This window comes from Eulemur rufifrons, chromosome 6, assembly GCF_041146395.1.
Source record: "Eulemur rufifrons isolate Redbay chromosome 6, OSU_ERuf_1, whole genome shotgun sequence".
Taxonomy (NCBI): Eukaryota; Metazoa; Chordata; class Mammalia; order Primates; family Lemuridae; genus Eulemur; species Eulemur rufifrons.
In genome coordinates, this window is record NC_090988.1 from 98,404,958 (window position 1) to 98,416,741 (window position 11,784).

Consider the following 11,784-nt stretch of genomic DNA (forward strand, 5'->3'; position numbering starts at 1 on the left):
GGGGCCTTCTAATTATTACCATTTCTTTTTCTTTTTTTTTAAAGACAAGAGTCTCACTCTGTTGCCCAGGCTGGTCTTAAACTCCTGGCCTCAAGCGATCCTCGTGCCTTGTCTTCTCAAAATGCTGGGAGTACAGGTGTGAGCCAGCACGCCTGACTAGGGCCTTCTAATTACTACCATTTCTAACAAAATCTTTCTTTTTTTTTTCCTTTTATTTTTTTTTTTTTTTAAGAGGGCCTCGCCCTGTCATCCAGGCTGGAGTACAGTGGAGCGATCATAGCTCACTGTAAGCTCAAACTCCTGAATTCAAGTGATCCTCCTGCCTCAGGCTCCTGAGTAACTGGGACCACAGGCACATACCAGCAAGCCTGGCTAATTTTTTAATTTTTTGTAGAGATAGGGTCTCACTGTTACAGTAGAGTGAGACTCTGTCTCAAAAAAAAAAAAAAAAAAAAAGTTCAGTATCTTAAAATACTCTAACCTTTTCTTTTTTTTTTTTTTTTTTTGAGACAGAGTCTCACTCTGTTGCCCAGGCTAGAGTGAGTGCCGTGGTGTGAGCCTAGCTCACAGCAACCTCAAACTCCTGAGCTCAAGCGATCCTCCTGTCTCAGCCTCCCAAGTAGCTGGGACTACAGGCATGCACCACCATGCCCGGCTAATTTTTTCTATATATATATTTAGCTGTCCATATAATTTCTATTTTTAGTAGAGATGGGGTCTCGCTCTTGCTCAGGCTGGTCTCGAACTCCTGAGCTCAAACGATCCGCCCACCTCGGCCTCCCAGAGTGCTAGGATTACAGGCGTGAGCCACCACGCCCGGCCTCTAACCTTTTCTTTATCTTTTCATTTGTTTTATTTATTTGGCACTTGCTTTTGAAGAGATCTTCAACATATTGTGTCTTTGTTCTTTTTAGGTTTGTGGGGGAGAGAAGCCTTATTTGTCTCCAGACATTCTAGAGGAGAAGCACTGTGAATTCAAACAACTTGCTCTGGACCATTTTAAGAAGATCAAGAAGATGGGTGGGAAAGATTTCAGTTTTCGTTACCAGCAGGAGTTGGAGGAGGAAATCAAAGAACTGTATGAGAACTTCTGCAAGCACAATGGTAGCAAGAACGTCTTCAGCACCTTCCGAACCCCTGCAGTGCTGTTCACAGGCATTGTGGCTTTGTATATAGCCTCAGGCCTCACTGGCTTTGTTGGTCTGGAGGTTGTGGCTCAGCTGTTCAACTGTATGGTTGGACTGCTGTTAATAGCACTCCTCACCTGGGGATACATCAGATATTCTGGCCAATATCGTGAGCTGGGCGGTGCTATTGATTTTGGTGCAGCATATGTACTGGAGCAGGTAAGTGGTGTCACTGAGGAGGCTGAGATTTGATAATGGGCAGATATTTGTGCTTCTGTTGGAAACTGTCTCAGTTTAGAAGAATTTCATAGTGAAAGAACACATGAGAAACTTCCCTTGGCCATTTTTTATTGATAGGGTTTATGATTTACTATCCTCTTTTAGGGTATTAATACTTAGTATTAATATTTTGTTTCTATGCCTAAAAACAGCCCTTTAATGCAAAAAAAGTTCCAGTTTAGACACATTTTGTTTTTCACGGGCAACTTCTAATTATATGCTCTTCAGATACAATTTCTGTGTGATTCTCCCTCTCCCCAGCCCCTTGGATTAATTTGCTTCATTGAAAATTAAGAGCTTTGCAAAATATACGAACTTAATAAAGTATTCTGTTTTGAGTCCTATTGGGTTAGAAAATGGGATGGCATCTCTTTCATTTAAAATCTCCCGATAAGCCAGTGGCTTTTTGACATTGACATGACCTTAGAGATGACTTATTTCTTTTTCTGAGTAATACGAGCAGATGAGTTAGGCCAAGCAGCTTGTGAAGCCGGTGGAGATACCCATCCACCCCAACTACAGAGCAGATGCTCCGCTGACTGTCTTGGGGCTTAGCTGCTGCCATAGCCTCCCCTCGCCCCTGGCATTTTTATTTCCCTATGTTCTGTGACATAGTGATATTGGAGACATTTTTTAAAAAGTTTATCTCCAAGGGCTTACTCTCTTATTGTTGTGTTTTATTAACTTACATATTGAATAAATGGACTTTTGCAGGCTTCTTCTCATATTGGCAATTCCACTCAGGCTGCTGTGAGGGATTCAGTTGCTGAGAGACAACCTGTGGATAAAAAAGCTCAATAGCTCTTAATATGAGGATCCAACAAGAACCCGACCAGCCCCTACTGATTTCTGGGTTTTCGCCGCGGCCACAGGTCCATGTCCAGAGGAGTGGCAGATTCCAGGAAGAGCCGAAACGTGGCACCGTAATAAACGAACTGACCTCTCCTGTGGTTTCAGATTCTTAAACACACTTCCATTTCTGTTGGAAGCACTTCCTTCCTTGCTGTTATAAATCCAAGCCTGTGTTTATTTTCTTATTACTCTCTGCTTTGTGCACTTTATGGGGGAGAAAGCTAAAGGAAAAAAATGAAAATGCAGCTTTTAAGTTCTCTATGTGCCACTTAGTGCCTTTTAAGATTGAATCCATGGTTTTGCAGACACAGTGGGGAGGGGATGGAGGACAACTTCGTGAAAGATGCCATTTTGGGGTGAAACTTCTCAGTTCTTTACACTTCTGAGAAGGATTCCTTTTTTTAAAAGTTTACAAAACTTAGAAGAACTTAAGAACTAAAGAGTAACTGAAAATGATGCCATCACACTTTACAAATCTTATTTATAATGTTATAGAATCCTGTTTGCCACATAATGTGGGAAAATCATATTATATTTAAATATGCCATATTCTGAAATGTAAGGTTTTTTACCCAACAGGCTGACAGTTTTGTTGTAACATGCTCTATTTTTTTTCTCACAGCTTCTTTCTAGAAAAAGAGGCATATATTCCTCGAATAATAAAAGGACTGAGCTAGATACTGTAAGAAAAAAAGCTGAGTTTAAGTTAATCACGAGACCTCTGATAAGTCTCTTGAACTTGTGCCTTGGTCAGGTTCACTATAGATTTATATATGTATGTATGTTACACACAACTCTTACACGGTTGTCATTTGAGAGGTTTTGTTTTTGAGAGTTCTGCATAAGAACAGAACTTTGTTAAGAATTAGAGGAAAGATATTACCAAATATTGCTACCTTTAATTAATGTCTTATTTCATGTGGCTTAGCAATAATTAATAATTAAATAACCTGATTTAAGGTCTTTATCCAAATGTTAATTTGCATACTGCTATGCACTGTCCAATGTTCTAATAATGAAACTAAAATTATCAATTTTATTTACTGAATCTTCTTTTGTTTAACTTTACTTTTGACTAGTCTGGTAGCTTTAAAATAGCTTTGGTATAGTAAGAACCAAAGTCCTATTCAAATATAAACAATATCTAGACATATGTAAGAATTTTTTTTTATTTACCTTGATTAGGTGATAAGTTTTATCTATTAGTCACTTTTTCCTTTGATTTATAATGGTGAATTGTTGTGGATTTTAAAACATCTTAAAACTTGCCTGCAAGTATTTATATAAACATTCAGGTGTGTGAGCCTTAATTTTTGAGATAATTTAATTTTTGTTGTGGGAGGGAGGTTGGAGGGTTTAGGCAAAATATAAATTTCATATACATGAAGTATGAATGGAAGGTAGAAAAAAGAAAGTCTCTTCTAGCATGTAATTTCTTTATCAAGAATTTTTTGGACTAATACTTTACCGCTCAAGTATTTTTATAAGTCCTAAATTAATTCCGAGCATTTTATATATTTTTCGTATTTGTATACCATCTTGCCTTGAAGTTCTTGCTATTTTACTTGCTGTTACATTTTAGAAAAATTCCAGCTTGTTCTAAAAACTGTTTACTTGTACTTACCAGTGATACCGAGCTTTGACTGTTAAACTGAAAGCTCCTGAAATTTTGGTGCATTTTCAGGTAGGCTCTCATCTCTCTGACGGTTCATAATTTAAGTAGCAGGTCCTATAGATTTTGAGATACTTAGTTTTTAATGTATTCTGTAAGTACATTTATAAGTTCAGAGTAATTGTCAAAAGTGGTCCAACTTTTAGTGGTGAGAAGGGATAATGTGTCTAAAACTCATTCTAAGACTAAAGTTATTAGGTCTTTGTTTTAAAAAAGTGATAACATATGATTTAATGAAATCTTAGCTTAGTTACTATTTAAATTCACCATTTCTGTTTTAGTCTCATAAGGGAATAACCTTGGTTTAATTACCCAGAGGAAGCCCCTTTTTTGGTCTTTATTAGTTAACTTGTTCTCCCTTTGGAAAATGTTTATAAAGTTTTCTCAGTGAGGGTTCTTGTGAGTTTTCTTTGATCTCTTTTTTTAACTGTAAGTTGATGATTTTATGTCAGCTTTTTCAATAAAAGATGCATTCTCATTGCTGGCTATATATAGTCCTGGGGAGATTTATAACCAGGTTGAAAAGAATGACTTACCTGTTTACCTTCTCTCAGCTTTTGATTAGTAGGTCAGGAGCTCAGGTTGTAGGTGTTGTGCAGTGTCTGTTGCTCTGCTGCTCCTGGCAGTTTTAATTTGCACATTCCTAACAGTATATGGAGCACATTTCCATTAATGTATAAAAAGAGGTTTTCGAAATAATTCATTCCAGAAGTCAAATGTTGCTATTAATAAATTTAAATAACTTCCAGTTAGCTTCTTATAGTAAAAATAATAGGATCAAAATTTTAATTCTTTCACTGAGAAATCTTTCTATGATTAGTTTGTAGATAAAAGGAGGACAAACTGTCATGTATGTTGACAAAAACATCTTTAGAGTCATACCTTATTTTTTCAGTGTATTTAGAAATCTGTTCCGTGGAGGTTTATGTTTTAACACCTACTTTATACTTGGTAAAATTGCCTGTGAATATTATTTCTGCTTTACTGTTTTCTCTAACATGAAGTAAAATACTATGGGCAAACCTACACAAACAGAAATCCAACTTGTTTCTTTAGTGGGTCATGTATTCTACTTAGCTTATAAAAATGGTGCCTTGGATGGGATGAGTTTGGATGAGTATGTATGTATGTATGTATGAGTTATAGCAAAATTAAGTATGCAAAAGTAGTAAAACAAATAGTTTTATCTTTTCATAGGTTTTTTTTTTTTTAAACAATGTAACTTATATGGAAGTCTTTATAGAGCTATGGCTAATGTTTGGATCTAACAAATTTTAGTCAAGGTATATGGGTGTGATGAAGACAAACTTCAGTTATGAAAGTACAAACTATGTGATTAATTTTCTAAAATGACATTAAGAAGCCTGATGAAAAGACGATTTGTAGTTGAATAGTTTTCTTTTTGTTATGGTAAGTCATACTGTAGCTATGTTTTGAGTGGTGGCTCTCATCTACCTTGGAGTGCATAAGACTTACCTAGGAGACCTGTTTAAAAAAATTCAGATTCATTACCTAGGAGGCTTGTTTAAAGAAATTCAGATTCCCAGCTTTATACCCAGTGATTGCCTCAGTTGGTCTGGGCTGTGGCCCTGGAATCATCACTTCATAAACAGTATGTTAGGTGGTTAGACTGCTCGGTGAGATGAGAAGTACCAACGAGAAAGTGCAGTTCGCTAGTCTGGAGGCAAGTGGATGCCTTTTACCTGCGGTTCAGAATAGGTGGTCTCCTACCAGATACAATCACCAGAAGTTTACTGTGTTCAGAGCAGTAAGGATGCCTTTAATCCAGAGGATTATCTAAGCACCTTAAAGCTATTTTAGTTTCTAAATTGTTATAGTGCCTTCTTTGAAAAATGAATGTACAAGCATCCTGTATATTAACAGATGTAATTAGGATTTTAAAAAGCAATTTGGATAGCTGTTTTTCTTTCTTTCTTTTTTTTTTTTTTAAGAGACAGACTCTTCCTCTGTCACCCAGGCTGGAATGCAGTGGCATAGGTCACTGTAACATCAAACTCCTGGGCCCAACCCATCCTCCCACCTCAGCCTCCCCTGGTGCTGGGATTACATGCATGAGCCACTGTGCCTGACTCTTTTTTTCTTTTAAAAGCCAAATTCAGCGCTATGACTTGAACCCCTAAATCTTTAGCATACAGAAAACTTTAAACTGCAAATAAAAATAATGAATAAAAAGGAAGAACAGGATTATAATTTTGATAGTGACCTGAGTATCCAATATCAGGAACTTTTCTAAATTTAGGGGCAGAAAGGTTTTGAAAGAAATTTTCTTTGGGAAGGAATTTTATGTGCCAGAACAAAACTTTAAATGTATTTTTATGATCAAGAGAAGATTGCATTGATTCCCAAAGTTTGCTAATTTAGATGAATAAATGCTATCATGGACGTAAGCCTTAAAAGGAGTTAATATTAATCTTGTACATACACAAATTTTCCTCAGATTTCTTTTCTTAAAAAGATTTGTTAGAAGTACTTTCTGCTAGACCCTTGCCTTTGAATGGCTTTAAAATTTAGTACAGTTTTTAAAAAGTGCAATGGGATGAGATTATGCTATTAGTATATTAAAAGCATGTTTCTGTTTCACTCCTAGTTGTAAGGTCATTTAATGGAATAAAGATCACAACGCCACGTTATCTGTGTTTTTCTGTCTCTATTCTTTTCATATGGGAGGATCTATGAAATAGAATTGGGCTTGGCGGAGTGAATAGGACTTCTAAGATAACCTGGGGTAAAATGTGACTATGTGGTTCCAGTTAGTCAACTTTCTCTGTCCTGCAAAGCACTAGTGAACTAGTAACTTTCTATCATAGTACCGAGAAGGCTCTGCTGTTGGAGTTGCTTAAGAGTGAGCATGAATTTTATTTATAGTAACATGGACTTGTGAAGACCTCTTTATTTGTGACACTTCCATTTGGTTGCCCCATCTGGAGCCAGCTGTTTAAATGGTTCCTCTTTGGGGCCGGGGGCAGGGAAGGTAAACCTCTACTGAAAGCTTTCCCTTTCACTGGTGACCTTGGAGGCAGTGGGGAGGTTGCATTGTACTTCTCAAATATTGAATAATAGCTAGACATAAACGGAGCCCTATAGTGAAAAGATTTGTTCCACAGTTGGAAACACACTGTTGGGATCAGCAGCCTTTATCCATCCATCCCTGGTCATGATCTTGTGTCAGGTGCTAGGCTAGGTGCTGCACTTAAGCTCATCCCAGTTTATCAGGGAAGGGGCTAACTCTGAGGTTGGTATGTGAAGCGTACGGTGAAAACAAAGATGCAGTGCTTGGTTGCTACCATCAGTGCTGACGCCCTCATCAGCATACTCTGGGGAGAAGGAAAGACCAGGGTGAGGCGTGTGGTCTGTTCTGGATGGTTTTTGGATGGGGAGACGTCAGGCAGACAGGCTTGCCTTTGGGCATTTGACATTCTTGCCTTTGATTATCGTGTATATCAGTCTGCAAAAAATAAGTCCAACTCTAATTAGCTTAATCAAAAAAGGGAAGAAAAGGAAACATAACTGGGAAAAAGATTCTTGTGACTGGATGTCTAGGGGCAAAACTGACATCAGGCACTGTAGAAACTCAAATGTCAACAGGGCTTTCATCCCAATATGCAGTGACCTAATTATCTGCTGTTGTAGATGGGTTTCCTTCATACCCCAGGAAGCACAGGCACAAAGAGTTCCAGGCTTATGTCATCCCACTTTAATGTCCTCAGAGGAAAGAGGCTTTGTTTTTGACCTGCCTATTAAAACTGTGTGCATGTCTCTCCCAGAGAAGCCTTCTGATTGGTTTGGCTTGCACCTCCCTGGGTCAACACTAACCTGGGGGGTGGGGCACCATAACCAGCCAGACTGAGGTCCCAGGTGTCTAGCCAGGGTGATGTACTGTGATTGGCAGCTCCACCAGAACCACAGAGTCACCAAATGAAAGACTGCTGGGCAGATCAAAACAAATATCCTTGGGCCGGGCGTGGTGGCTCACGCCTGTAATCGTAGCACTCTGGGAGGCCGAGGTGGGTGGATCGCTGGAGGTCAGGAGTTTGAGACTAGCCTGAGCAAGAGCGAGACCCCGTCTCTACTAAAAATAGAAAGAAATTATATGGACAACTAAAAATATATATAGAAAAAATGAGCCGGGCATGGTGGCGCATGCCTGTAGTCCCAGCTACTCGGGAGGCTGAGGCAGAAGGATTGCTTGAGCCCAGGAGTTTGAGGTTGCTGTGAGCTAGGCTGACGCCATGCCACTCACTCTAGCCCGGGCAACAGAGCAAGACTCTGTCTCAAAAAAAAAAAAAAAAAAAAAAAAAACAAATATCCTTTGCGGTTACCAGCTTCCCAGACTGGCCATTTAGTAGGCATTGGATTGGGAGACCCGGGGACAGTTCCCAGGTTAAAGCTTCTGGAATGTTATTTTAAGGGGAAGTGGAGATGGTTTTGCTGCACATTTATGCAGAGGAAGCTCTTCAGGGCATTTCAGTGGGGCTTTGTTCTCTTTCCTCTTCCCTTGGACTTGAGGAGTTTCAAAGGTAGGGGATTCAGAAGGAAGTTATATTTCACCTTTTCTTTCATAAAAACCTGATTTTTCTGGTCAGAGCAAACTAAAAGTTGGCATATTGACAAAGCCTTACCACAGTGGCCTGGACACGTGTGTAAACCCTATATTCAGTTGGCTGATGAGTAGTTTCCCCTGAGACGAGCTCCTATTTTGAGAGTTGCTGTTAAGCAACAGAAACCCTCATGCTGTGAAATCTGTGGATTCTGTTCCTTGTGTGTAAAGAAGCATCACAAACAGCTTCCCTTAGATGCAGTCTGGTGCCCGCTTTCTCTCCTCACCCTCTCCCCGTTTCCTTCTCCTGCCCTGGTCTCCGTGTTCCCCACCCCACCTGCTCAGAATCCCCGCGGGGTCTTGCAGCCCCGCACAGCTAATTAGCCTGGGCCTTTTCCTCCCACCTGCTTAGTTATTCTTCCTCAGAGAGTCAGCTTCGCAACAGATTGTCCTGGAGTGCGGGGAGTTAGCTACGCTCCCCGCAAAGAGGTTTTTTCTTCCGATCAGGTCTCTCAGGCAGGGGTCATTGCAAAGGATGAAAAATAGTAGGAAACAGAAATAAAAAATAAAGTAATGGCAATAATAATACACAGAGCCAAAGATATAGTTTATAAAGTAAATGTTTATGAAAATAGATAAAGGAGGGTATCCGGATGGATATATTTTTACCCGCATAAAATATATCCCCGACTGAAACTCCACACAGGTATTTTATAGGGTACATACAGGCTCCCAGTTGCCAAGGGCAACGGGATTTGCATACTAACAGGCAGTTTGCTTTAGGGTCAAGGTCTCCTAAAAGGCTACTACAGATCCTTTAACTAACTCTAACTAGGGGAACAATGAGTTATAAAATCGTCTTGGGGCAAACTTCTAAGTTTTATGATAAGGCTATTACTTTAGCAACAAACAGAGACATCTTGGCTCCAGTGATTGTGTTCTTGGAGACAGAGATGATCCCAGAAGTCAACATGGGCTGTGCTTTGTGTTAATTACTTTAACTGCATGGTTCCATCTGGTCCCAGCTTGGGCATTAGCATATCTATCTGATTAGCTCTCATCTGGGGGGGGGGGGTCTACCTGTCAGTTCCGGCAACCTTTGGTCCTAAGGGAGGCCTGCCTTGTCTTTCAAAACAGGTGAGAACCAAAGGCCCAGTTTACAGCTGTCTCTTTGAAGTACAGCTTCTACTGACCAACAAGACGCCCTCCTGAGACGAGGCAGCTTTTGAACTAACACATTTATTTTTTCTTCAAGGCAAAGCCTTATTTGACTTCTGAAATCAAATCTTGTCTCCAGAAATACAGGGGGCATTTCTATAACTCAGTATTCTTAGGCTCAACACTGGAGGACCCATCCTCAGAAGGCAGAGAATGGAGAGACTGCAAATAAATAAAGTTAGTATTTTCCCTTCTGTCACAAGAATAGGAATGGGGCCCACAGCTGTGCTATGCAGAAAAGCCTGGAAGCTGGAGTCAGACACTAGTTGGATCCTGGCATCGCAGCCCACCTGTTCACCCCTTTGGTGTGAGGGTTAAGGACAGGCTTGCTAGTTAGAGGTGGCATCACGGGGCAGTCTCTCAGCAAGAGCTAGGGCCTGACTTTTGAGAGTTGTGTGAAAAGTAAAAATACATAGCCCTTGGCACGGCTCTCCTCCACCCCCCAGTATATTTTTTGTTTTGCTTTGCTTTTTCCCGGCACAGCCACAGGAAAAAGAAAAGGTAAGAGAGGTGATATGTGGGCCCTTCTGGAAGCATAGGGAGAGGAGAGGCAGAAGTCAGTCTGGTTTCTTCAAAACTGAACCTCTCCCTGCTGGGTTTGGTTGATCTTACAGATAAGTCACTTACTCAGTATGCCGCACACTTGTTGGGTGAGTGATTGCACACACAAAGCTCTGGCGTTTACTTACACTGCCTCTGACCCTCCTTGTTGGGAAACTGGTGAATACTGTGTGATGTTGATGAGCACATCTCTCTCATGTTAATAACAGCCAACATGTCCTGATTGAGGATTTAGCACGTGCCAGACATTGGGCTCAGCACTTAATGGGCATCGTATCATTTGTTGCTCTCCCTTTGAGGAATGTATTCTTATACATTATACAATATCATCACCCCATTTTATAGGCAAACAAAAGCCTCTCTGAGGCTCAGAGAGGGAACCATGCCCTGGGCCCTAGAACTAGCAAATGTCAGGGCCATGATTTGGTCCAAGCATCCTGAATGCAAGGCTCAGTGCTGGCACCAGAGTGGTGGGCATGTAGAGATGAATCAGTGCTGGTTCCGCGCCTGTGGAGACAGAGCCCAGTGCAGAGGAATGGCCTGCATTGGGTCATTATTCATTCATGGAATGCCCACGGTCTGCCAGGTTTTATGCAAGGTTTTGGGGATATCCACTGGCATAAGACCCAATAGTTAAAAGTACTTTCTTTCTGCTAGACCCTTGCCTTTGAATGGCTTTAAATTTAATACAATTTTGTAGGTGGAAGCAAAATTCCACCTTCATCCTCTTAAGGTCCAAGCTGGGCCTGAGAATTAATTGATATAAGATAGATTCACAGGAGAAAAGCATACAAATTTCTTCTTTTTTTTACTTCATTTTGTTTTTTTGTTTTTTAAGTGACTGGGTCTTGCTCTGTTGCCCAGGCTGGAATGCAGTGGTGATATCATAGCTCACTGCAAACTCGACCTCCAGAGCTCAAGCAATCCTCCCACCTTGGCCTCCTGTGTAGCTGGGACTACAGGTGAGCACCACCACACCTGGCTAAATTTTTTTTATTTTTTTGTAGAGATGGGGGTCTCGCTGTTACCCAGGCTGATCTTGAACTCCTGGCCTCAAGTGATCCTCCAGCCTCGGCCTCCCGAAGTGCTGGGATTATAGGCGTGCAATGTTTTTTTTTTTAGTTTTTAAAAATTTTAATGGTTGTGAAGCCATACAGAGTTTTAAATATCCCAATTACCATGCAGTGCCTATCCTTAAAATGGTTTGAACTTCATCGTAAGTGATGTGCCTTCAGGAAGGAGGGAAGACGTGAGAGCAGACCAGCTCAGCCGATGACTGTCCTCTTGCTTTATGGCTTTGGGATTCCCCAGCCATTGCCAGGAACATTTTAGAAACAGATGGCTTTGGATATTTGTTGATTTTGCTGTCCAGCATCTATTTTCCTTTCTCTTTGTGTTAGTCTCCGTTTCCCAGGTTTCTCTGTTCCTGGAGCCCTCAGGGCTGAAGGACAGAAGAACTTCAGGCTGAATTCTCTCTCTCTCTGAAGTGGGATACACACAGTGCTGGAGGCTGGAAG

At 40.6% G+C, this 11,784-nt stretch overlaps 1 protein-coding gene across 3 annotated transcripts in view; it reads left to right on the forward strand.

The window, feature by feature from the left end:
• Positions 1–6,553, forward strand: part of ATL3 (atlastin GTPase 3) — a 54,168-nt gene extending 47,615 nt beyond the window's left edge. For all 3 annotated transcript variants that reach the window (XM_069471694.1, XM_069471692.1, XM_069471693.1), the window contains exons 12-13: positions 915–1,346; positions 2,121–6,553. In XM_069471694.1, the coding sequence (XP_069327795.1) occupies positions 915–1,346; positions 2,121–2,207 (519 nt within the window). In that variant the 3' untranslated portion in view covers positions 2,208–6,553. The remainder of the gene's footprint in view (positions 1–914; positions 1,347–2,120) is intronic.
• The last annotated feature ends 5,231 nt before the right edge of the window (positions 6,554–11,784 follow it).